The sequence below is a fragment of the Astatotilapia calliptera genome, chromosome 7 (genome assembly GCF_900246225.1).
Source record: "Astatotilapia calliptera chromosome 7, fAstCal1.2, whole genome shotgun sequence".
Taxonomy (NCBI): domain Eukaryota; kingdom Metazoa; phylum Chordata; class Actinopteri; order Cichliformes; family Cichlidae; genus Astatotilapia; species Astatotilapia calliptera.
In genome coordinates this window covers 11,008,841-11,036,709 of record NC_039308.1, presented here as the reverse complement: position 1 = coordinate 11,036,709, position 27,869 = coordinate 11,008,841, and the positions used below count along the sequence as shown (strand labels likewise).

The window sequence follows — 27,869 nt, the reverse complement described above, 5'->3', positions numbered from 1 at the left end:
AAAAAATCCCCAAGTTTGATGTCAACAAACCTGCGAACAATTTTATACCAAACCTCTAAAGGAGGCAGATTTCATGAAAAATATCACTATCCACCTGAGAGAACCAACAAACTGGACCTGAGCAAAGCGGGAACCAGCCCTCCTCAGCAGGGACGTCTTTTTTTTTTGTTTTTTCACAGCGAAACGTGTGCTGTGTAAAACTGTGGGTGTGTAAACTTTGGTGCACTTTGGTTTGCGCTGCTTAAATGGAACTCCTGCGAGGCTCCGCGCTCAGAGAGCAGCGCGCGGGCTGCGGCGATCTAAGTTGATGTCAAAGCCGATTAGCGCTGATGTCCGTCGTGATTCTGTTTTCACCGTCTGTTCACTGAGTCTATTTCTGTGTGCTGTTGTTGGCGGTACTACACACTCCGTCGTTTTCCTCATTTTTTTAACCACCAGGACAGAAACACACTGGCTTTCTAGGTCATGTCCGAACTTTGCAGCATGGAGATGTGTTGAAGCGGTGCTGCTTTTCAACGGTTCAGCTGACACTGGAGCGTGTATTTGACAGTCTGGTAAGAGTGATGCACTCTCCAACTTTTTATGCCATGGTAAACCTGGATTACCTTTTTCTGCAGTTGAGATGTTAACCACTTTCTCTTCAATATCCATCCGGTAGAGATAACGGTAGCGATATCGAGGATGCGTGATGTGATACATATGTTTGCTCTTTGAAGTTGGGACCAAAATAAGGACAGGACTCAGTGTAAACATAATGCAGAAGAGCGTGCGGTACAATGAGGGCCACGCTCTGTATCTGTCAGTGGTTGCGCGCAAAGAGGGGACCAAGCGCGGCTACCTGAGCAAGAAGACCACAGAGAACAGTCGCTGGGCTGAGAAGTACTTCGCCCTCTACCAGAATGTGCTCTTCTACTTCGAGAACGACCAGAGCGCACGGCCCTCAGGTATATACCTGCTGGAGGGATGCACATGCGAGAGGGCGCCGGCGTCCAAAGTGTCCGCCATCAGCAAGGATGCTATTGAGAAGCAGCAGGTGCGTCCCACGGTAAACGTGCTTTTAGCGTGAAAAACCGTCAATTTTCTTTGCTCTTTCATTTCTGTCTTTCTTGAGTCCCTTTAAAAAGTCCTCACCACACATACACGGTGTCATGAGTCTTGCTCAGCGTTTCTTTATTTTCCCTCCCAAAACTCTAGCTATCAGGAATTCAGAAGGTAATTAGATATCCTTCATGATACAACCTTTAACTTATGGTGGAATATCCCACCAGGTAATTTTGATGAATTTAGGTTTAAAGCTTTTGCGCTTAAAATGAAGTGTTATGTCCTAATTATACTTAAAAAGTATTTTCATTCGAAACTGTGTCCCTTTTGTACTCAATGCATACACGTTTACATTCAAATATACTTATAAAATAATTCGTTTCTGGTTTGTCTTAAAACTGGCAGTTGCTCAACTATACTTATGCAACACTATTAAATGGTGAGTATTTTTAGGTATGAAAAGTTACACCATCATTCACAAGAATTACTTAGTAAAAGTTGAGAAAGAACACCGTCATTAAAGTTAGTTATTAACTTTATTGACTGACTAACTAACTAACTAACTAAATAAATACAAACATTTACAGTGCTTATAAAAACATACGAACCATTAGTAAGAATTATGTATAGCAGTTTTAGTTAGTAAATAATTCTGTCACTATTTAAACAGCAGAAATTTCAAGAGAAACCTATTAAACAAGTCACACAAAGGGAGTTGTGTTCATTGTTGTATTCTTTTGTGATTTAAAGTCTATATGTCAGGCATATGTCAGGGACCAATTTTGGGGGCATCCTGTTTTGGGGTTTAAAAGCCACGAAGACACGGTGTTTAGAAAAAATGTGTCTCAACTGTTCTGATACTCCTGCCACATACAGGATACACCGTGGAGAGGTGGCCAGTTGGTTGCAGGGCTAACACAGAGAGACCATGCGCACTCGTGGGCAATTTAGAATCACCAATATAAATCAGAACAATGAGCTGAAAGAGGCTAAAATGAACTGTCAAATAATATTAAAATAATTGCTAAAACCGTTTGTACTATAGTTAGTAGTAGGAAAATATAAAGCAACTAAAAGATCTTTTTTTTTCTTCCCCCTTCTCACCATGCTTAATGCTAATGCTGCTGCCCATTATAGCCTCACCTATGTGCCACTTGACTGATGTGTTTCCATAGTGATGAAGTTGGTAGTTGGTGAAATGGGACATACAGTAAGTTTGACGTTACACAATCAGAGATATGAAAATATGGACGTTTTCTTGAAAGGATATTTAACTGAGGCTAAAGGCTAAATGTGATAAATCACACTAGTGTGCTTTTAAATAATGAAAATTGATTCTGCTGTGAATATGTAATACTTTCTGTTTGTGAGTTTGTATCCGACATGTGGTACTGCTCTAGGATGATGCTGTGCTAGACTAAGAATAGCATCCTTGCTCGTTGTTTTGCCTGCAGTCACTGTCTGAATACCAAGTCAACACAACTGCATCTCACACATGGATGCTGCTACGCACTAGTGCTACCTGTGCTATTGGGAGACTACCTTTTACTGTACTCTACTGCCTTTCTATGAGTATGGTACACGTGTAACCAAATAACAACAAAACCTAGTGTAATTTCTTCAAAATAAGTTAAGTGAAAAAGTCCAAAACAATGTACGTATTTTAAATATGGCACAGTCCTCCTTGGTATGTGTTTGCACAGTGAAGTTGTGATGTAAATCCTGTGTTTGATCATAATGCTTGATCTGTAATGCTTATTTCTACCTCAATATTTTTATTCTTGGATTCTAGTAAGGTAGCTTTGGATGATTCAGAGTACAAAATAACCAAAGCTTGGGTGCTGCCCCGCAACTCTTCTTTTCCTCTTGCCTTTTTTGATTGGCTCCTTCTTAGAAATGGAAGTGCACTGTGTGGACCATATTAGGGAGATCCACTCATACTGACAGACATTCGGGAATAGAGAAACTGTTTGTAACTGAGCTTTAATAGAAAATCTATTTGATCTATTTCAACAGTAATTTTTATAACCACAATGTAGGTTGATCATTTAATGAGTGTGCATTTTTGCTAATTTAATAGCATTAAAAAGTGCAATAACATGAGATCAAGTTTTTTAGTAGTCTTTTCTAATACAAATCATCAAATATTCCCATTTTCTAGTTTTCTGAGCATTCATAATTGTTGCATTACTGAGTTTAGCAATCATAACTCCTAACTCCTGTTCATGTCAGTTTAAGTTCAGAAACAAGCTAAATGTCACAAAAACACTGTGTTGTGTTTTATTTCTGTGAGTGTTTAAACACTGAGACCGGTTTCCAGTTTATAACCACTTTAGCTGACTTATTATTAGAATTAGTGCTTATGAATCACTTTTCTAACTAACGAAGGCCTCTCTTCACAAACAGCAGCTACTTATTACAACCTGGGACAGCTGAAATGTTAGCCAAAAAATGAGACAAGAAGTTACCTTAGCTCAGATCAACTAAATATTTACTTTAATCTTCCATGTGTGACACAAGCACACTGCTTCATCTTCATTTCAACACTTTTTAATGAATTGAGTGGGGTACATGTGAATTTCTCAGTCCCAAAGGTGTTTTTGTAATTACCTTGACATTTTATTGACATTTTATTTAATTACACATTAAATAAAATTATTTATACTCTTTATACACAGATGATATTATCTTTGAAAAACAGATTTTAATGACATCCTAATAATATAGTTAATGTCTATTATATTTTTTATATAATTTAAAGACAATGATTCATGAAAATAACTGTAGTGAAAACCACACAAATATGTATTGCATAGTATAAAAAGTAGCCCAGACCGCAGCTTATGTCCTCAGAGAGACGAAGGAAGTAACACAGCACCATTGTCCTGCAGGTCAGGTCGTGTTGAAAGTGGTCCTGGCTGTAAGCGGGAGCTCTCATGTTTGCATCTGTGCATAGCAGACTGATGAAGTGTTTTTTTGTGAGTGAACGCGGTGATGCTCGATGCAGGGCAAGGCAGCTTACAGCTCCCTATTTCTCACTCTGTCTGTCCCTGTCCGTCTGTTCGTCTCACTTATTGTTATCCTTGTGCTTAAAGCAGGCTTGTGACCGGGGAAGCCGCATTAGCAATGCAAGGATGCTGCACAAGCCTTGATGGTTATGTAACCCCCACCCTACCCCCCAACGCACACAAACAAGCCCTTAAGCCTCTCTGGTCTGTAGCCGACACACGCTAGCAAGTGTCCCTCACCCGCTTTTTGTTACATCATTACTATACAGACCTGCTTTCTCTCTGTGGCACCCTTTTAGCAAACTATATTGTCAGACATAGGAAAGGAAAAAACTGATATTCAGCAAGTAATTTATATGTTTATTTGACCCATATCTCATGGATTAGAGGGTTGTGACTTTGTTAAGGACTTAATGTTTGGCAAATACAGACTATAATGACTTAAATACAACTCAGTTTAGTAACATACCCATGTATGGGCTGGAGGAGCCAGAGATTTATCTCCTACCTCCGGATTGGTAGATGATCTCTACTGCCTGACCTCAGAGAAAATCTATCGTATTTCTCTGAATTAATAAAATAGTAATTTTCCTGGAAAATTAGTGCATAACCATGTTCAAATTTCTGCAGTCGTATTGGGTTAAGTTGTCCTTGAGAAAAAACAGCAATTTATTTTGAATTCATATTAATTTATTAAATAAAAAACAGAGTTTGTCATGTGAATGCACCTCTGCAGTTTCTACTTTTAACATATTGCCTATTGAAAGTTTGTGTCACTCCTGGATAATTCTTTTTTTAAACGTTTTGTTGTATTTTTTTTCCTCCTGAGCCCGTAGGGTCCCTTATGTTTATGAGCTTACCAGTGTGGAACATTGGTAAGACCGTAAAATATAACGCAGGGGTGTGTGTTAAAGCTCAGTTTTAATTATTTTTTTATGACAAATGCAACAATACAAGTTATTTTATGTGAAATGTTGAAATACAGGGTTTAGCTAAGGTAGTTAGAGACATGCTAAAGTTTTCAGGTTACTGTAAGGTTATTTTTGTGTGTCTTTTGCTTTTAAATGGATAAGTACTCCTAAAACTGCCATGCAAAGGAGTTTGGTGTATTATGAAATCCAAGTCTTGATGAACTGCTGTTCCTTGTTACACGTGCTAACCTCATTAGTATGGTTTAGCAAACAGCTGAAGGGACAACGATATGACAAATGAAAAAAAAAAGGACTGAAACATGCACTGAGTTACTGGTGACTGCTTTTTGAGTATTTGATGATGGGCTCATTCTTGTCATACTTTACTTAGTGCATTTTTAAAAAACAAACAAACTTGTAAATGAAATATGAAATTTGAAAATGTGATATGGGATGAATTTTCACTATGATTTAAAGGGATTAGAATCTTGTATTCATGCATAAAGTGGAACAGGTGGAGTCAGGATTTGTATTTGTGTCTTTGCTAAATTATGTATACCCTTGTCAAATGCCCCAGTGAACTTAAACACGATAAGTACTTGTAAAAAATAGATTTAGCCTGCAATATATAGAAGTAGAAGTCCCTACTGAGCTTAAATATTACAGCATATTCATAAGCTTAGGAGTCAATGGTGGTATTGTTGTCTTCAGAAACGACACAAAAAGAGAACAAATTGGCTTTAAAATGAGAAGTTAGGCAGTCTTTTACCGCAGAGGCAGCAGCAATCTATATCAACTGGACGGCCAGCTAATGCTAATGTAAAGAAAAAATCAGCAAAAACCATGTGCATAATTATAATCATACATCCAGATTATACTCAGAAAAATGTGATCAGAGTTCTAAAACTGCAAAGATCTCAGCCTTAGATTGCAGAGGCAAAGTGGGAGAAAACCTGGAGACATTTTCTCTAAATGCAGAAGGGGCTCAGCGACCTCACAGGATAGTTGATTGTGAGCTCACAGAATCCTTAACAAATTTCTATTTATTTTTGAAATTTTCCATTAAGACCTTGCTGTAAAACTAGCTTCACAAACAAATGAATGACTGTGAACATGACCCAGTTGTGTACTGTACATTTTTATTGTTCTGTGCACATCAACACCACCAACCCAGTCAGGACCCAGTCCCATATTTCAGATGGCGAGGCATGATTGTGGAAGCCGTGCAGGTGCGTCCACCTTCCCTGCACAGCACCACAGGCCACGCCCCGCCACATACCCCCATCGCCAGGCCAGTGAGCCATCCGGCTGATCCTGCTCCCCTCCCCCCGCGAGCGGGAGAGAGAATCGGCCCGGACCGTTGGCATCCCTAGCCCCTCTTCCTGCCAACGGCGTGCTACCACCACCACCTGCTACTGCTGCGTGGCCGCCAGCTCGGCCACCATTCTGGCCAGCTCCTCATTCTGCTGGCCCAGTCCTGGGTCTGCCGTGCCTCCCGTCCTGGGTTTTGGCACCACTGTGAACATCCAACCCAGTTGTGTTCTGTACATTTTTATTGTTTTGTGCACATCCACATCAACACCACCAAACCCGAGTCAGGACGCAGTCCCATATGATGGCGGGGCATGATTGTGGATGCCGTGCAGGTGCGTCTGCCTTCCTTGCACCCAAGAGCACGGCACCACAGGCCACGCCCCGCTACAATGACCGTTTTTTTTTTTTAATTTTAAAGATACATGGCGCTCCCAAAGTTTTACATGCACAGGCTCATCTGCTGAGTGTCCTCGGCAGTCATGCTGGCTGCCACAATTGCTGCAGAAGCACTAAATAGCACTAAGTAAAATGACTAAAAACCAGAAGTTGAAGTGGGTTTATGATTACCTTGTTCAGCCTTGAAACGATTTAGCTTGATATAGTTTTGCTTTAACACAGCTGGCTTTGTTTTTATATTTGCATTTTTCTACTTCATATTTTATTTAACCTCCTAAGACCCGAACGCTTCCACAGCATGCATTTTGAATTTCTCTTTGATATTTGGGCTGATTGGGGCCCAATGAATGTAAAAACAAAGAATTACCAGATTTTTTCTTTTACCCACTTTTTGTTTCTAAGAAAAATGACATCCACATATGAGGATATTCGTTTAAAATTTTGATAGAACAGTGGCAGTATAATGTCCTCGTAAGTGGATATCAGGCCCTTGTAGAGCAAAATTGAGTATTCGGGTTTAAATAACCAAAAATGTGATGTCCGTATATGTGGACACCAGGTCCATTCATCCATCCGCTTCTCCTTTTCAGGGTCACGGGGGGCATTGGAGCCTATCCCAGCTATCATAGGGCGAGAGGCGGGGTACACCCTGGACAGGTCGCCAGTCTGTCACAGGGCCAACACACAGGGACAGACAACCATTCACACGTAGTGACAATTTGGATTATCCAATCAACCTATCCCCACAAGCCGCATGTCTTTGGACGGTGGGAGAGTACCCGGAGGGAACCCACGCAAACACGGGGAGAACATGCAAACTCCACACAGAAAGACCTGGTGGTGGAATTGAACTCAGGACCTTCTTGCTGTGTGGCAACAATGCTAACCACCGTGCCACCATGCTGCCAGTGAAAATTACGCCCATGTTCATGAAAAGTACTCATTGGTGTCATGGTATAATTTTGCAACTTTATCTTTGCCCGTCTCTAGAAGTACAAGCCTTGTCAACGCCTTTGTGCAAATCACATAATTTGAACATAGGCATCTAGTAAATGGATAAGAAATACTTTTGAAGTGTAGTTTTCTGTTCTGTGCAGCCATTCCTGTGTAGGTTTCTAGGGATTGTCTTCTTTGAGAATACAATTCCCGACTTTCTCATTCATTTGCTCGAGTCTTGGGAGTTGTTCTAAGGGTCTTAAGACACATTTTTCTCTAGTTTTCTTTACTGATTCTTTGCAATCTTTTACTCCAAACCTCTTCCAGGAGAGTTCTGTACTGTGTGGCTTTCTTAAGTGACAACTCTTGCTGAAGTTTTACACTGTGTGTGGAGATAACCAAGCTAAAGAACATCATTGCACAGAAAAGATTTTCATGGGCTAAAAATGTTGACCCTAGTAATTTTTTTCTGAAATAATAATAATAACAATAATAACAATAATAAGAATACTTTAAAGAAAACTAGTATGTTTAGAATTGCCCTTGTTGAAAATTTTGACAAAACTAGGGGTAATACCCTCCTATTGGGATGTGGACATTTTGGAATGTCCAGACAAAAATACTTAATTTTTCTCTACAAGGGCCTGATATCCACTTACGAGGACATTATACTGCCACTGTTCTATCAAAATTTAAAACGAATGTCCTCATATGTAGATCTCATTTTTCTCAGAAAGAAAAATTAGGTTAAAAAAAAGAAGTGGTAATTCTTTGTTTTTACATTCATCAGGTGCCAATCAGCCCAAATAGCAAAGTAAAATTAAAAATGCATGCTGTGGAAGCGTTCAGGTCTTAGGAGGATACTAATCATTTTGTCTTCATCTTTACAGATGCATGTGTGTAAGTGCATCTGTATGTACTTCGTATTATTTGCACTAATTCTCATTTTGAAGTGGAGTCCTTGTACTCTTGCAATTATCACCTCCACTCATGAGGAAGCAGGTCTGTTTTCTGTGTGCTATTTTAGTGTTACTTGTGCTCTTTGTGCTGTTACTTGGGGCAAGAACTCTGACGAGGAAGCTGAATATGAAAATGTGAACCAAGTGTGGATGTTCCTTAGGGCTGCAGCCAACAGTTATTTTCATTAGTCCGTGTATACAAGGTGTATAACAATTGGCTTAAATTATGGAATTTATCACCGCAGCTGGAGGATGTTCATTCATCTTTTCTACTTTGTAGCCAATAAACAAATAACAGATTTGACACAAAAACTCTAATTTTTGAGACATACAAGGAAAGTGGCTTTTTGAGGCATTTACTTACTGATAAAAAATAATATTTAAGCTGGTTCTAGTTTTCTCTTTTGAGAAATCAGCTTTATAGGACTCTTGTCAAAGACAATTTCTTTCGATTTCCACCATAGAGTTTCAGCTGGATTGAAATCTGGACTGTTTCCTGGCCTTGTCACTGAATTATTTATGTGTCCAACACTAGACCTTTAACAAACAAAAGATAATAGCAACAAAAAATGACATCAAGCAAGAATTCACGAGACAAGTGAAATTAAAAAGGGAAATTAAAAAGGGAAATTAAAAGTGCGTCGCTCCCATTTCTTCTTGTTGCATGTTGAAGCTCTACTTGGAACCTTGTTAAGATCCAATCACGCAAAATAGTATTTCTTTTTCCATTTTTCAAGTGGTCTTAATCTTTTGATTTGGACTGTATGTTGCACACATACATTAATGTAGTTTCATTAAACTTGAGTTAAAAACATATAATAATTCTGTCATTGTCTAGATTGTAAGCCTGAATAAACCTGTTGAAAAAAATACTCTGACCTAAGATTAGAGATCTTTTTTCCAAGCATGAAGTCACATTACTTTTTGTCTCTTTTCTTTCACATAGTACTACTTCATGGTCAATTTTGGCCACGATGGGCAGAAACCTCTAGAGATGCGAACAGAGGATGAGTTGGACTGCAATGAATGGGTGGGGGGCATCCAGCAGGCCAGGTATGAAGTGACAAGAGTTTTCACTCTTTTACAATGTTATAAAATATTGTAATTTATGTATTTTCATCTGTATACGACTTGATCTTTCTAATGGCTCCATACTGCAGTGGTTTAGATATTTCCTTGTAAGGGAAAGGTTTTTAGTTTAATTCCAGCCAGCGATTCAAATTTCCCTTGGTTGCATCAGGAAGGGCATGTAGCATAAAACTTACCTGCTGTAGAGCAAGAGTGTGTTTATTTCCTGTTTTTATGCCTGTCTCATTTGTTCTGTATAGTGTCCTTGGGTATTTTAAAAGGCGCCTTTAAATAAAATGTATTATTATTAAGAGATGGGAAAGCCATGCAGCACAGGGCGGCAGGTCAGACTCAATCCTGCATTGCTCCACTCAGGCCATGTAACATATGGTTACCAGCTCAACCACTGAGCTAAACCAGCACCAGACGGCTTTACCTGTCTAGCACTTAGAGTCCCCCGAGAGCAGCACTGCCCAGCCTTCTACCTTTCTACCTTTAAAACTCGCCTTCCAGCCAAATGGCTGGTAGGCTTTTAGCTAGGCTTTAGCTTCAGCCAAGTGGAAGCTAAATTGTCTAGTCATTCATATGTAAATTAGGTTGTTATCTGGGAATTCTGGAGGGGAGTGGGGGTGTGTGAATGAGGGGGTGGGGGAGCTGCTAAAAGCTGTGAACTTCCTTTTGTGTTCATCTTGATGCATTCTCAATCATCCAGGGAAATAAATCTCCAAAAGTCACCAACTTGGAGTGGTTAGTTTGCCATCTTAGGGAGAAATCAACACACATGGGTGTATTTCCTTTGTTGCTGAGATTTATTGATAAAAACAGTACAAAAAACCAACCATTTGTACACATATTTACAAATAATAATAAAAAGTGAGTGAGTACATTTCAACATTTTCAGCAATCACTCACAATCCTGGCACTGCCATGGTATCTGTAGTCTGCATTTACCACATGTGTATCTGTAGCAGTGAACACATCGCACAGTGGCATGATTGTTCTTGCATTTGTGTTTGACCTGACACATGGCTCTTTTTCCAGGGCTAGGTGTGGAGGGTTGTGTCCAAAGCAACTGTTCTTTTCTTGCCTTCTTCCCAGCTACATGAGAGTGAGCCAACTCTCTTGCAAGCTCCACCAGGAAGTCCACCCGTCTTTCCTTCGTCCCGGTGTATGCTTGATACAGCACATGTGCATTCAGTGCTGCCATGTCAATCATGTTGTAAAACACGGCAACTGGCCAGCGCCGTGTTCCTCTGCAGACAGTGTACTCCCGAACCATCTGGTCCATCACATCCACGCCACACTTTGTTTTGTTGTAAAGGGTGACAGTGTTTGGCTTCCTTTTGGTAGTGTTGGGAAGCTGGGAAGAAGGCAAGAAAAGAACAGTTGCTTTGGACACAACCCTCCACACCTAGCCCTGGAAAAAGAGCCATGTGTCAGGCCAAACACAAATGCAAGAACAATCATGCTACTGTGCGATGTGTTCACTGCTACAGATACACATGTGGTAAATGCAGACTACAGATACCATGGCAGTGCCAGGATTGTGAGTGATTGCTGAAAATGTTGAAATGTACTCACTCACTTTTTATTATTATTTGTAAATATGTGTACAAATGGTTGGTTTTTTGTACTGTTTTTATCAATAAATCTCAGCAACAAAGGAAATACACCCATGTGTGTTGATTTCTCCCTAAGATGGCAAACTAACCACTCCAAGTTGGTGACTTTTGGAGATTTATTTCCCTGGATGATTGAGAATGCATCAAGACGAACACAAAAGGAAGTTCACAGCTTTTAGCAGCTCCCCCACCCCCTCATTCACACACCCCCACTCCCCTCCAGAATTCTCAGGTAACAACCTAATTTACATATGAATGACTAGACAATTTAGCTTCCACTTGGCTGAAGCTAAAGCCTAGCTAAACACCTACCAGCCATTTGGCTGGAAGGCGAGTTTTAAAGGTAGAAAAGCCAAATGGCTGCTCTCGGGGGCTCTAAAGCCCTCTGATGCATGAATTATGAAAGCCTTGGTCAAGATTTTTTTCTTAAGTGCTTTTATTCTTCTCAGGACATGAAAAAAAATGTCCAACTCTTTTTTTTCCAAAAATAAGTTTTTTTTATAAAGTTATAAACTTGTCCACTCCAGTGGACTACATGCACCCGAGCACTTAGCATGAAATACTGTGAATTTACTGTAAAAATTAATTACCTTGTGTTCTATTGTAAATATACAAACACTTGTTTGCTTGTATCCTTTGAAAAACATCTCAGCAATTTTTTTTGGAACTTTCAACTCATAAGGCCCCAATGTTTAGACGTAAATAACAAAACCAATCAACAGTCCTAGCTGTGAATCCTACACCTGAATATGGCAAACTATCTCCAACAAGAGAAACATTTTTGAGTCTACACAGTTCTATAATGATGCAGGACAGGATTACCAAGCCCTTATTAGCATGCTGGAAGAAAACACAAACTGACATCTTAGTCTCTGCATCTCCGAACACTTCTATGTTCATCACAGCTAGGCTGTGCGAAAGTTTGCAAAGCATCCAGGGCACAATGGCACACAGCATTGCATGCAGATGTATTTGGTCTTCCGTGTGCACGCAACATCATGGCATCTGTTTGCATTTTTCACCTCGGTCAGTTGGGGCCAGTGATATCCTGTGGCAAACCTGACCTCACAGGCTACTTTGGTGACTGCTCTCCGCAACACGGGTTGTGGGGTCCCACTGGATCTTCCTCTTTTGCATTGCTGGAGGGTGAATCTCTTCTCCTGTTACTGACAGTTCTTTCCCATACAAGTTGGTGTTGTATGTTATATTATCAATTAGATCTGCTGGAAACAGATGTCTGAAGAAATCTATGAGATCCTTCCCCTCCACATTCAATTTCCACTCTCCTAGAAAAGGAGGCAAGTCTCCATCAAAGTCATTGTCTTGGACTTTCCAAATATTTTTGCGGGCTTGAGTATGGTCAGGTGCCATGTACTCATCTCCCACAGCTCCCTGATCATGCTGACCTTCCTCTTCATCCTGCCCCTCATCGTTCTCACTTTCTGCATCCTGACTGTTTGTGTCTTCATCATCCGTAGCTCCTATGTCTCTGTTCTGCTCTGGCAGCCACTCATCATCACTGGACTTATCACTGAACTCATCATCACTGCACTCATCAATGAAATCATCATCACTGGAGCTGGATGGAATTTCCTGGACTATTCTGTACGCTGCCTTATTCTTTGCTGCATTTGAAGTCTACAAAATATGATAAAATAATTATTATAGTAACTCAAACTACAGCTGATCTGCACAAAAATATATATTTTAAATGAGTAGCTTATAAATGTAACAATTATATGCTTACTCATAACCAAAACAGTCCCAAAAAACAGTGAGACAATTTATGACTTATGTTAAAAAAAATATAGTGGGTAATGCATGATGTCCACTTCATTGGACACATGGTTCATCATAGTTTTCTACATATTAGACACAACAATTTCTTATTCCAAACAGATAATATCCTTCCCTAGATGTTACTGCATATCATCATATTATTTTTTTTACCTGTTGGGCTCTTTTAGCATAGAAGGATTGACAGGATATGCCAGCAGTGGTCAGCAGGGGTGACAGTTTGTCTGCCATCTTTGATTCAGAGGAAATTTACTTGCAGTTGCACTAACTGAACACTGAATTGACCTCAATGGAGCATGGCAGCAGAGAGCACTCTAGAGGCTAATACGCAGTTCCACCATAGAAACCAATGCATTAAAGAGATATGTACGTTTTAGTAGCTGTCCACTCCAGTGACCACTATGCATCAGAGGGCTAGGGTAGTTTTAGAGTCTCAACGTGAACCTTAAAGTAGATAACCCATAAGTAACACGTAAAAAATTACATCTCACTAATTTAGAAGATCTTTATTTTGTGGAAAAAAGTTTTTTTGCTCTATAAAAAAGCCAATTGTGAAGCTAAGAAGCCGTACTACTCCTCACTGATTGAAAAAAATAAGAAAAACCTTTCTCTCTAGCACTGAAGCCATGCTGGCCAAGAGTCAGAGCTCTGTTGGAACTTAACTAGTAATGACGTCATGAATTTCTTCAGAGGTTTTAACAGTTGCGAAAGAAATGACTCATAAACATCACACATACTATCTATACTATTGATACTAATTTTATTTCCGCCTGATTGATACTGATTCTGATTCTGAGTTAACTTCAGTAATCATTTCCTCCAAACCATCAACGTGTCTGTTAGAGACCACTCCTTCATTACTGCTCAAAGTCTTACCATTGATTATTGTTTTAATCTTACATATGATATTATATCCATGACACAATATACTATAAGCCAAATGTAAGCACAAAAGTAGTCTAGGTATTAGTTTCCTTGAAAACTTGCACTAAAAGTATAAAATAACTGCTTAACACTTCAGTTTAACAACAACTAAAGTAACTTATCCTTGTAGTTCATCAGCAACCTGCATCCATCATGTAAGTACGTAATTACTTTCTATCCACCATTTACTCGTCCAGTTATGGAGGGTAGCTTAATTCAATTCAATTCAAATTTATTTATGCAGCGCCAAATCACAACAACAGTCGCCTCAAGGCGCTTTATATTGTACAGTAGATCCTACAATAATAGATACAGAGAAAAACCCAACAATCATACACTGAACAAAAATATAAACGCAACACTTTTGTTTTTGCTCCCATTCCCCATGGGATGGACGTAGAGACCTAAAATTCATTCCAGATACACAATATAACCATCCCTCCCAAACAGTGGTCACAAATCAGTCCAAATGTGTGGTAGTGGGCACATCTGCTATAGTGAGATAATCCATCCCACCTCACAGGTGTGCCACATCAGGATGCTGATCTGACATCATGAGTAGTGCACAGGTGTACCTCAGACTGCCCACAACAAAAGGCCACCCTGGAATGTGCAGTTTTTTTGCGCTATTGGGGGTCTGGGGACCCAGAACCGGTCAGTATCTGGTGTGACCACCATTTGCCTCATGCAGTGCAACACATCGTCGCATGGAGTCTATCAGATTGTCAATTGTGGCCTGTGGAATGTTGGTCCACTCCACTTCAATGGCTGTGCGAGGTTGTTGGATATTCGTGGGAACTGGTACACGCTGTCGTATACGCCGGTCAAGCACATCCCGAACATGCTCAATGGGTGACATGTCCGGTGAGTATGCTGGCCATGCAAGAACTGGGACATTCTCAGCTGCCATCTGCCCTGAACAATGTGAACCATGATTCATCTGTGAAGCGCACACCTCTCCAACGTGCCAGATGCCATCGAATGTGAGCATTTGCCCACACAAGTCTGTTACGGCGACGAGCTGGAGTCAGGTCAAGACCCCGATGAGGACGACGGGCATGCAGTTGAGCGTCCCTGAGACGGTTTCTGACAGTTTGTGCAGAAATTGTTTGGTTGTGCAAACCAATTGTTCCAGCAGCTGTCTGGGTGGCTGGTCTCAGACGATCTTGGAGGTGAACCTGCTGGATGTGGAGGTCCTGGGCTGGTGTGGTTACACGAGGTCTGCGGTTGTGAGGCCGGTTGGATGTGCTGCCATATTCTCTGAAATGCCTGTGGAGACGGCTTATGGTTGAGAAATGAACATTCAATGCACGGGCGACAGATCTGGTTGACATTCCTGCTGTCAGCATGCCAATTGCACGCTCCCTCATTGCTTGTGGCATCTGTGGCATTTTGCTGTGAGACAAAACTGCACATTCCAGGGTGGCCTTTTGTTGTGGGCAGTCTGAGGTACACCTGTGCACTACTCATGATGTCAGATCAGCATCCTGATGTGGCACACCTGTGAGGTGGGATGGATTATCTCAATATAGCAGATGTGCCCACTACCACACATTTGGACTGATTTGTGACCACTGTTTGGGAGGGATGGTTATATTGTGTATCTGGAATGAATTTTAGGTCTCTACGTCCATCCCATGGGGAATGGGAGCAAAAACAAAAGTGTTGCGTTTATATTTTTGTTCAGTGTATGACCCCTATGAGCAAGCACTTTGGCGACAGTGGGAAGGAAAAACTCCCTTTTAACAGGAAGAAACCTCTGGCAGAACCAGGCTCAGGGAGGGGCGGCCATCTGCTGCGACCGGTTGGGAGAGAGACAGAGATTAATAATAAGTACGATTCAATGCAGAGAGGTCTATTAACACATAGTGAGTGAGAAAGGTGACTGGAAAGGAAAAACTCAATGCATCATGGGAATCCGAGCAGCCTACATCTATTGCAGCATAACTAAGGGAGGATTCAGGGTCACCTGGTCCAGCCCTAACTATATGCTTTACCAAAAAGGAAAGTTTTAAGCCTAATCTTAAAAGTAGAGATAGTGTCTGTCTCCCGAATCCAAACTGGAAGCTGGTTCCACAGAAGAGGGGCCTGAAAACTGAAGGCTCTGCCTCCCATTCTACTTTTAAATACTCTAGGAACAACAAGTAGGCCTGCAGTGCGAGAGCAAAGTGCTCTAATAGGGTGATATGGTACTACAAGGTCATTAAGATAAGATGGGGCCTGATTATTTAAGACCTTGTATGTGAGGAGCAGGATTTTGAATTCAATTCTGGATTTAACAGGAAGCCAATGAAGGGAAGCCAAAACAGGAGAAATATGCTCTCTCTTTCTAGTCCCTGTCAGGACTCTTGCTGCAGCATTTTGGATTAGCTGAAGGCTTTTCAGGGAGTTTTTAGGACTTCCTGATAATAATGAATTACAGTAGTCCAGCCTGGAAGTAATAAATACATGAACTAGTTTTCCAGCATCACTCTGAGACAGGATATTTCTAATTTTAGAGATGTTGCGCAAATGGAAGAAAGCAGTCTTACATATTTGTTTAATATATGCATTGAAGGACATGTCCTGGTCAAAAATGACTCCAAGGTTCCTCACAGTTTTACAGCTTAGTCAGTGCGAGTGAGATTCGGAGAACCTCAAAAAGTAAAGTGTGCTGTTAGCACAATTCAGTGGAATTCTGAGGTGTGCAGAATAAACAGGAATAGAGACTGGACTGTCCCCCCTCTCTGTTCCTGAGAGAAATGTTGTCTTTCTTTCTAGGTATTATTGTTTTGTGTTTTGGATCAAATGAAGGCATTTCAGGGATGAAGACATTTCTTATAATGTTAGGTGTAACATAATACTGCAGAAGTTACTCTTGATACTTCTGGTACATTTTGATGGTAAAACTGACAACACAGGGCCTTTATTTGTAATGAAATATGTATGTACATGATAATGCTGTTTGTTTCACTACCTTCCACTACAATGAAAATCTTTTCTTTCTTATTATCTTGTAGTAAAAATGTTCCACAATTTCATCTTGTTGTTCCTACACTTTTTGTGAGAAAATGTGCTGTGCTGAAAAGTGCGACTCAAACTCTACCTTCTGCTCTTTTTGTGTGTGTATGCAGATTTGACACTACTACCTCATGTTGTTCCATATTTGTTTAACATGCCTGTGTGCATTTGTGTGAATGTGTGTGTTCTTTCTGCTCGCAGCGGTTCACATTTAGGTCACACTGGTGCTGTAGTGCTGCACTGGTTACATCACAGACTTGATCTCGTAACTCGACCTCTGTTTTTCTCTGGTCTCACTTTTTGTGTCTTTCCTATTTTTAGTGTAACATTCAGTAGAAAGTATGCCTCTACTTGCCCACAATGACATATTACTGCAGGTGTCAATAATATCAGGTTACAGCCTGATCATTCGTTTAAGTCTATAACTAAAACAAATTGGCACACAAAGCTCTCTGTACATGTTAAATTACCACACTAACCGACTTCAGTACTGTCCTCCTGTGCTCCTTTTAGCTACTCTGGCATCATCATTGAACGTGACATCCTGATGCAGAGGTACATCCATCTGGACCAGATCATGGAGACTGAGAAGGTTGCAACCAATCAGCTTCGTACTCAGCTGGAGGACCAGGACACAGAGATTGAGAGGCTCAAAGCAGAAGTATGCATGAGTGCACCTGCATGGCTACATAAATGCACATACTGTCACACACAGGCACCCACATGCACTCTAAAATCAAAGCATGCAGATTCCTAAATTAAATCACAGCAGGACTCCACTGATTCTGGGGCCTATTATTTGGGATTTTTCTTTTTTTTACCTTTTAAAATGTTCCCATGAATGCTTTATATTTTGTTATATTTTGCACATTTTTTCATATGGACGCTGTTGTTGTGTTGTTGCAGATTACAGTATTGAACAAAGCCAAGGAAAGGATGCAGTCGCACCAGAACAACCAAGACGAGGAAGACCCCGATATTAAAAAAATTAAAATGGTAAAGAATTGTAACTGCATATTAAAATGTAGAGAGACAAGGTTGTGAGAGAAACTTAGTGTGCAATGGCTATACAGGTGCAGAGTTTCATGCGTGGCTGGCTGTGTCGGAGGAAGTGGAAAATCATTGTCCAGGACTATATCTGTTCCCCTCACGCTGAGAGCATGAGGAAGAGGAACCATATTGTGTTCAACATGGTGGAAGCAGAGACAGAATACGTGCAGCAGCTTTCCATCCTGGTGAATTGCTTCCTTAGGCCGCTCCGCATGGCTGCCAGTTCCAAGAAACCTCCCATTCGCCATGATGATGTTAGCAGCATCTTCCTCAACAGGTGCAACTCTCTTTTTTTTGTTTTGCGTAACTTTTCACACAAATCCTGTATTTCAGCTGTTTGTAATAGTTTATAATAAAGTTTGTAATAAACTATATACTAGATATAAAATACTGATGTCACACATCAATTTCTGAACAAATATGAGAATGTAGTAAGTCATCAGCTAACACTTGCCAGCCTGGTTAGCAAACGGCTTCTATAAACTGTCTAGGTGTAACGCACCAAACCTAGATCCTTCTTGCGGCCTTCCTGGCCTTATAGTTATACTACTAAACTCATTCTTGGTGAATTGAACTCACTCCTCTCTCTCTCTCTCTCTCTCTCTCTCTCTCTCCCTCTCCCTCTCTTTCGCTATGAAGTGAGACCATCATGTTTCTGCATGAAATCTTCCATCAAGGTCTGAAGGCCCGAATTGCCAACTGGCCTACTCTAGTTCTGGGTGAGTGTTTCCAAGCTTACACTTTTTTTAACATAAGCTGTGGTCAGAAGGTTCTACTACTACATGTATAGAGACAAAAAAACAAAACAAAAAAAAAAACCACACCTCTGATTTACATGTAGCTCATCTCCTTGTATATCAAAGCTTCCAGTGGAGCTTTCTGACTGCTTGCATAGAACAGGGTGGTCTGTGGAAGTAGACTAGAGTGGTACATGATAAATGAACTGGTTCTTTTCTGCACTTCCTGAGTAGTCAACAAGTTGCTTCATTCAGTCAAGCACTTTTTTAATGCAAGTGCTTTTTGTCTAACATTCACACAAACATTCATATGTCCAATGGATGCACTGAAGAGCAACTTAGGAATGGCATCTTGCCCAGGAATATTTGGCATGTAGACTGCAGCAGTGTCAGGGATTGAACCACCAACCTCCTAATTAGTAGATGACTTACTCAACCTCCTGAGCTACAGCCACCCCAAGTTGCTGTCTGAAATCTTGATTGGATAGAAGGCACGTGGGTAGAAAAAGCATGGAAAAAAGTGCCGGTGTTAATGGGTGAGTTAGACATGTTGTATATATTTGAGTGGTAGAGTAGAAAGTGCTGTACAAGAATCTCTCCATTTTTCATTTACGATGGTCAAGGCTAATGATGAGAACTGAGTTTCTGACAGCAAGACAGAAAACAAATAGAAGTTTTAAGTTTGGAAACATGAAGCCAGCAGGAGCTTTCACCGGGAGCGTGTTAATGGTTTCTTTGTTAGATTCACTGGGTTGTTCACCATTAATGGATGCAAACTTCTACTATTACATCCTAAGGCATCTGAGGAAGAGCTTTTGGTGCAAATGAACTAAAGTGCAGCATGTGTCATCAGGTGCCTGCTCATAGCATATCAAAGGAGCAGGATTATTTGCAAAGTTTTTTTTTTAGGTGAATGCAAAATTAGATTGTTTAATGGATTTTTGTTTTGGTCAGAATGGGACAAACAGGGATCGATCTGCAAATTAGCAGAAGACATGGGATTGATGCAGGAATGCTTGAACAGATAACTTGAAAGGGAGATCAACCAAACTGATCACTTTATCAGGTGTGCCTGTCTAGTTGTGGGTTGGACCTACGCTTGCCTTCAGAACTTCCTTAATTCTTCATGGCAGTGATTCAACAAAGTGCTGGAATTCCTCTGAGATTTTCACATTTACACAATAGCAGCATGCAGCTGGTTGCACGTTTCCCGTTTTCACCAAATCCCGAAGGTGGTCTATTGGACTGAGATCTGGTGATTGTGGAGGCCATTTCTAGTACATTGAACTAAACATGTAATGTGATGGGATGAACAGGGTTACCAAAAGTACTGAAGCAGGCTGTGGTCCTAAGGAGCCCACAGTGTGCCAAGAAACCATCCTGAACACCACCATCATCAGCCTGAACATGGCACATGATAGATGGCAGGACAGATGGCCTGTGTGAATTGTGGGCTCACTTTCTTGTTCTTCACTGACAAGACTAACACCCAGTATGGTTTTCTGCTGCTGTAGATCATCTGCTTCAAGGTTTGATGTGTTGTGTGTTCAGATTTCAGAAATACCTTGTTTGTAACAAGGTGAGTTACTGTCGCCTTACTATCAGTTTGAAGCTGTCTGGCCATTCTATTCTGAAGTCATCAACAAGATATTTTTGCATCGCGCCAGATATGTTCTCCACTGGCCATTTTCCATGAACCCTAGACATTGTTATGTAGAACAATATCAGTGCATCAGCAGTGTGTGAAATACTCAAAGCAGCCTGTTTGCAGACAATAATCATACCACGCATCAAGTCACTTAAATCTTGCTTATTCAATACATTGTTTGAATTTAGCAGGTCTTCTTGACCATGGTCACGTTGATAAATGCACTGAATTGCTGCATTATGATTTGTATGAAGTAGATTAGGGGTGCAACGATATTCGTATCGATATTGAACCGTTCGATACAGTGCTTTCGGTTCGGTACGCATATGTATCGAACAATACAACATTTGTAATTTATTTTATCAATTTTCCTTCTGACGATGCTGTCTGTGTTGAGCACTCAGTGAATCTGTGTTCGACTACTCCGCCTAGGCTGCACTGTCCAGCGCAGATCCAATGAGCGCTCAACACAGACAGCATAGTCAGAAGGAAGAGCGCAGGGCACCTCCCCCACCCTCATTCAGATCTGGCGTTTGGAATTATTTTGGTTTTCATGTGACATATGACCCTGAAGGTAAGCGAGTCATGGACTAAAGTAAAACAGTATGTTGGATGTGCCATGCAATGCTCAATTACATTGGTGTGAACTAGTGTGCTAGCGCAGTTAGCTCGTTAACGTGTTGGCCGTCTAGCCCCATGCACAGAGCGATTGGCGGTAGCTCGTTAACGGAGATTTGCCGTGTTGTGGCCTTAAGGTCATTTCAACGAGATTAACCTGAAAGCACTAGTGGGAACACAACGAATATGACTGCACATTTACGCCGACATCATCCTAGTGCAAAGACAAGTGGAAGCAGACAAAAAAAAGCAAGCATGCTACTAACTTTAGCCGAGTCATTTAGACAGCTGTTAGCACATGATTCTCCTTATGCTGCTGAGAATATAGCCCAGAAGAAGCGGATAGTATAGCTTTTATTTTGGAAAGAGCCATTTCTCTGTAATAAACTCTCTTTTCCAAAGATGAGTGATTCCTCAATCAGATACAGGGCTCGCAAAATCGCTAGCCCGACGTCCCGGAGCTAGCGATTTTTTCAGTCGGGCTACCAAAATCTATCTCTGCCCTGCCCGTCGGGCTATTGTAGGAAAAATATATGTCAATGCTTTTGCATTCTTTCAGAAATGTAGCTGGGTAATTATGTCATTGGCATCGGTGAGCCACTGTCAATATGTGACATATTGAAGTCGCGTTTGAATTTGCGCTCGTTTTTTTGCTTTCACTTTGCAATCGTGCGAACTGTGTATAGAGAGCGACAGTACTGATCTGTGAGTGATGATAATTTGTGCACCAATTCCTCTGACATCGTCTTATTAATCGTTAGCTTACTATGCAAACATGACAAGTGAAATCTCCCGCAGCAAGCTTAAACATGTGAGAGGTTGATCGCACAGAGAATCGCTGAGCTTATGTGAGTGAGTGTGTAAAAGCATTTCAGTTCTGCTGAGCCAAATAAGACAGGTCAGGGTGAAGAAGTGACAGCCAAAGAAAAGCTTACCACAAAACGGAGAAGTTATGACAAATCAGACTATAAGGCAAAAAGAAAGTGCAGCTTTATGGTTTCATGGACAAAAGAATTTCTGTGGCTGCGATATGACGAGCTAAATAACCAGGGCTGCACATAAGTGGTCCGCAGGTGCGCATTCGCTGTCAAAATAAAAAACACGCACAAGGGTTAGGGTTAAATTTAAAAACTGTACTTTTGAGTTAAAATATATATTTATAATTTTAATAAATGACAAATTAAAAAGGCATGAACATTTTTTTGTATCGAAAAAATATCGAACCGTGACACCAAAGTATCGAACCGAACCGAACCGTGAATTTTGTGTATCGTTGCACCCCTAAAGTAGATATGTGTGGGCCACAAATAAAGTGGCCCATTATTATAAATCACTTGTTTTTTTGCTTTTTATAGTAGAACAACCTTTTGATAATACATTGTGTAGTATGCAGTATGCAAGACCTGAACTCTTCAATGGCATGCATTTTAAGTTCTCTTTGATATTTGGACATATTGGGACATGATGAATGTAAAAACAAAGAATTACAAGATTTTTTATTCTACCCGATTTTTGTTTCTGAGAAAAATGAGATCCACAATTGAGGGCATTTGTTTTAAATTTCGATAGAACAGTGGCAGTATAATGTCCTCGTAAGTGGATAGCATGCCCTTGTAGAGCAAAATTTAGTATTTGGGTCTAGACAACCCAAAATGTGATGTCCACCACATGTGGACGCCAGGTCCTAGGAGGTTAAATATACATCTTGGATTTTTACATGTGATCTTCTTTTTTTTTAAGCTTAATAAAATCTAGAAAACCTTCAATGATGTTGTCTTTTAAACTTCTTTTTGACACCCAGCGGACCTGTTTGACATTCTACTGCCGATGCTGAACATTTACCAGGAGTTTGTGCGTAACCACCAGTACAGTCTTCAGGTGCTGGCAAACTGTAAACAGAACAGAGACTTTGACAAGCTGCTGAAACAGTATGAATCCAACGCAGCCTGCGAGGGTCGGATGCTGGAGACATTCCTCACTTATCCAATGCTTCAGGTACTTTTTACATTAAACAATGTAATCCATTAGCTGCTGTTATAAAAACTATGTAATATGCTTAACTGTAAGGCTTAATAATTTGCAACAAACACTGATGATACAATAAATAAAGACAGCGTTATATAGTCAAAGTATAATATTTAGTCATATAACATGGTTACTTTTAAATGCCTTGACCTGATATATTTGCCCTCATATACTGATATACTGTGTATGAGCTCAAATGGCAGGATAGTAAATTTATTTGCATTAATCTAAATAACTTTGTTTTTTCGTCATTCAAAGATCTCTAATATCTTCGTTTCAGTCTGTGGTGGGGCGTGGTCTGCAGTGCCACTGCAGGGGAGGCAGACACCTGAGCGGCATCTGCAATCACGCCTCGTCGGCTTAAAGGCTGAACTAGGTCCTGCAGTGTTGGTGTTGTTGTGTGTGGCTGCAAAGCTGCAGCCGTCTGAAGTGTATTGCAACGTATTAATAATAGATGCTGAAAAGCATGAGTACATGGTTTGGTCTGTGGTGGATCTTTCACACAGTCTCTTATTTAAAAAGTTAATTTCCCATTCTGAACTTTTTTGGAATAGCTTGGATGGGATTTCATCGTTTAACCATTTACAATTAATTCTTATAGAAGTGCTGTGTGTATTTCACAAATAGTCACATGGGGTTTTTTTACATTTTAGATTCCCCGTTACATCAGAACTCTCCACGAGCTGCTGGCGCACACACCTCATGAGCATGTGGAGCGCAAGAGTCTTGAGTTTGCCAAATCCAAACTGGAGGAACTGTCAAAGTGAGTGTGTGCTTATGAATACAGTTTAAGAAAATGATTGTATTGATTAAATACTCAGACTGTTGTTGAATAATAATAATAATAAAAAAAATATGGTTAGCTTGAATCAGTTATTTGGTTTCTGAGGTTTATATGAACCACATAAACATGAGTTACCAGTGTTCTGCTTAAAATTGGCTTCACCTGCAGCACATAACTGCCTCAATAGCCTCAGTACTGATGTAGTACATGAAAAGTGACAGTGCACTAGACTAGAGCGTGCAAAAAAAAAAAAGAAGAGATAAAAACAACAACAGCGTTTGAAAAGTAGTGAAAGTTCTTAAACTCTTCATTATATAGAAACAATTACCCCATATTAGATTTCATGTCATATTAGAAACAAAGTGGCTATTGAAAGGAGAACGGTAAAGATTTTATGCTGGCAATAATTAGGTGGAAAATGAAATGAAAGACAAGTATCTACCAAGCTACTTAAGTGAAATGGCAACACGCCATCTAACAGAAGTTAAGCAATCTCTAGATGTTGTTTAAGTAGTAGGAGTACTGTGAGTCATGTTGTTGCTTTAAAAAGTTACATTTCTCAGAACAAGAATGCTATTTTAAGACATTGTTTTAATCCTGAGAGCAGTGTATTGAAAGGTAATGGTTTGCAATTATTCTTTAAAAACTGCAAAATGGGAATCTGCAGGTTTAAATTTTGTGAGAGAAACCCATATATTTCTGATTTATCAGACACCTCCAAAGAAGCAGCGTGTGAAGTGCATGCTGATGATGTAGCCAGTAATATAACAGCAAAACCTTCTAGGAAAAAAAAATAAACCCACAAACTGTATCAGTGTGTTCCTCGTAAGTAAACTATGGAATAATTATTCAATACTTATAGATCAGAAATAAATTAATTTAAAAGTTTGGGAGTAATACTTGGGCCAGGCAACCAAATCAACAATGTCAAGCTACAAACAAGCTTTAAAAACATTTTGGATTAGAAACCAGTCATTTTTAATTTTGGAGGTTTATATGTTAAGCTTTGATGGATGTCTGGCTGTGTAATCTTTGTACTTCTATGAAATTGCTGTAGGCAAACCTGAGTTCGTGGATCGAATTAGGTTGATGTCTACTCTTCGTTATAGTCAGCTTTCAACAGGCTTTAGGTGTAATGGTCTGTGTGCAGCAGGCAGGAGTAGAGGACCCAAAATGCAGATTTCTGGAGGCAAACATGGAGGCACAGCAAAAAAACCCAAAACGCTGACTAAACTGAGAAAACAAATAACTAGCAGCCAGGCTGGCAGACACAACACACGGCAGAGAATGATGGCAATCATAGATAAATCAAGGAAAACAGAGGGCTTAAATACAGAGAGTGATAACGAGGGAAATTAGACACAGGAGGAGAGCACAGCTGGGAGTAATCGAACATGACAAGACCAAGGGGAAGCAAAACTGAAAATATTAACATGGGACGTAGAATGGCGATGCAGACCTGACACTGAGATAGAGACATGAAAAAGGCATAACACTGAATAAAGGAAAGGCATATTAAACAGAACCTAAGACTGGAAATCAGGAGATACTAAAGAACTTAGGGCGCTAGAAATATAAACAAACAAAATAAAAACTAGACCTAGGCACACTAACATTAGCCATGAAGGAAAATATTTTTAAAGAGCATGACTAGCAGACCAGGGCCCTGTGCTTCGTACGTCGCTTACTACATCCAAGATCAAATGAAACATCCAAGACCAAATCATCGCGCTAACTCTGAGCTCGCTATTCCGGTTCCCCGAACACACCTGTTGTTGACGATTAGTATAGCTGGATGAAGTAATGTGAGATCACTGGGTGGCCCAACAGGGGCTACGCATCGATAGTAGAAACATTGATCGGCAACCCTTTGATTGGTCGGCGAAAATGTCGAAGGAGCGCGCTCGGTATTTTTCGGCAGCAGAGCAAGAACTCTTGAGTGAGGGATTTCAGGAGTTTCAGAGTTTAATTAAAACGCAAGGGAACACTGCAAAGGCTGCAAAAGCAAGGAGAGAGGGCTGGCAGAAAGTTGCTGACAAATCAAACTCGTAAGTAATTCAATAATAACAATAATAATGGAGTGGATTTATATAGCGCTTTTCAAGGCACCCAAAGCGCTTTACAATGCCACTATTCATTCACTCTCACATTCACACACTGGTGGAGGCAGCTACGGTTGTAGCCACAGCTGCCCTGGGGCAGACTGACAGAAGCCAGGCTGCCATATTGCGCCATCGGCCCCTCTGGCCAACACCAGTAGGCGGTAGGGTAGATTTATCATATCACACCATATTATCCAATATTATATTACATTATATTATATTATAATATGTTATATTATATCCCCTTACACATTAGAGCCACAACAGGACCCACTAGAACATGGGAACAAGTAAAAGTGAAATATAAGAATATTCTACAGAATGGTAATATTTATCACTTATATTGCTTGTCGTCTCTTGGAAAGAGACCCTGGAATACTCTGTTTGTTTGTTCATAACAGCAACCAAGAAAAGGGCAGAGCAAAAAAAAAGACAGGTGGTGGTCCTGCACCCCCTCGTCAACAAGTTGGTTAAGTAAATAATACCCTCACGGGAAAATCGATATCTCTCTATGAGCACACTGTCGCGCTGAGCTAAAGGATCCTGTCTGTCCCGCAATATACGCTGAATTCTGAGGACTCTCCTTATCAATCTTGCACCTTCCGCAATGGGTTGCTCGCGTATACGGACAGGACATGGCTGCGACAGGCTTCCCAAATCCACCTTCGCTTTTATAGCCGTGGTCTCTCATCTTGATTACACGAAGTAATTTACAATTACTACTCTGAAATATGAATTACATCTGTAATAATCACATACATGTAATAGAATGTTAATAGTACATTTCCCTTTTTTAGGGAATGACCTGTATGTATCTGTGTGAAATCAATAAAAGGATCAAGTGCTGCATTATCTTTAGTTACATTGATGTTATTTATTTATGGTGAAACAGTGGTGGAATATCGCTGTTGCTTTCGTATGAATGACGCGGACATACCTGCGTGGCCGCGATCTAATCCTGTTTACATAAAGTAAACCTGCTCCCCAGCAGGTTTACGCTTACGGCTCTGTTGCTATGACAGCAAGTCCCGGATGGGCTTCGGGGAACCGAACGATCCAGGATCACGCGAAATCGTCAACAATCTCATCCAGCTAACTCACTTAGCGCGGTACGAAGAACAGGCCCCAGAACATCCATTGTCCATCCATCATTGTTTGTTTTGGCAGGATGATACATGATGAAGTCAGCGACACAGAGAACATCAGGAAGAATTTGGCCATTGAAAGGATGATTGTAGAGGGCTGTGACATCCTTTTAGACACAAGTCAAACTTTCGTCAGACAAGGTGAGCTTCTGTCTTTGTATTTCATGCTTTACCAAGTCATGTTATTCCAGTTCTTAATCAGTTTACTCATTCTCATTGTTTGTGGGCAGGTTCTCTCATCCATTTACCATCCAGCAGTGAACGGGGTGTTCTCAGTAAGGTGCGCCTGGGCTCTCTCTCACTGAGGAAGGAAGGAGAGCGACAATGTTTTCTCTTTACCAAACACTTCCTCATCTGTACCCGAACATCGGGAGGGAAGCTTCACTTGCTCAAGGTCAGCTTCACCTGTTCACAACTTTGCATTTTATTTATTCAGTGGGCAGTGCCCTTTGGTTTGAAAACTCTTTGCTAAGGTAGACCTAACCAGCACTGATGCATTAAAAGTTTTAAACCACTAAGCATAATATCAAAAATAAAACAATAGTAAAAGCCAACTGGTGGTCTTTAAAGGTTCAACAATTATACCATTTTTCAAGGTTAAAATGAGCAAAATCAAAATGAAAACTAAAAGGAGCCATCTTGGTTCCATTGTGGTTAGCATGTTCATGAATATTATTTCCCATCAAAGCAGAAAACTTGAATGCCTTCCTTGCTCTGTTTTTGCATCAGCACACACAAAAGATAACGGTCTTGTGATTTAAGATAATAGGGAAAAATATTAAAG

General features: G+C 40.4%; 1 protein-coding gene across 11 annotated transcripts in view; it reads left to right on the top strand.

The window, feature by feature from the left end:
• The first annotated feature begins 211 nt into the window (after positions 1–211).
• Positions 212–27,869, top strand: part of rasgrf2a (Ras protein-specific guanine nucleotide-releasing factor 2a) — a 51,088-nt gene continuing 23,430 nt past the window's right edge. For 2 of the 11 annotated variants that reach the window (XM_026173019.1, XM_026173013.1), the window contains exons 1-10: positions 212–1,045; positions 9,512–9,618; positions 17,490–17,637; positions 17,883–17,972; positions 18,050–18,303; positions 18,666–18,745; positions 22,831–23,024; positions 23,708–23,817; positions 27,108–27,226; positions 27,316–27,479. In XM_026173019.1, the coding sequence (XP_026028804.1) occupies positions 755–1,045; positions 9,512–9,618; positions 17,490–17,637; positions 17,883–17,972; positions 18,050–18,303; positions 18,666–18,745; positions 22,831–23,024; positions 23,708–23,817; positions 27,108–27,226; positions 27,316–27,479 (1,557 nt within the window). In that variant the 5' untranslated portion in view covers positions 212–754. The remainder of the gene's footprint in view (positions 1,046–9,511; positions 9,619–17,489; positions 17,638–17,882; positions 17,973–18,049; positions 18,304–18,665; positions 18,746–22,830; positions 23,025–23,707; positions 23,818–27,107; positions 27,227–27,315; positions 27,480–27,869) is intronic. The other 9 variants (XM_026173015.1, XM_026173014.1, XM_026173018.1 and 6 more) reach the window with 5 other exon arrangements.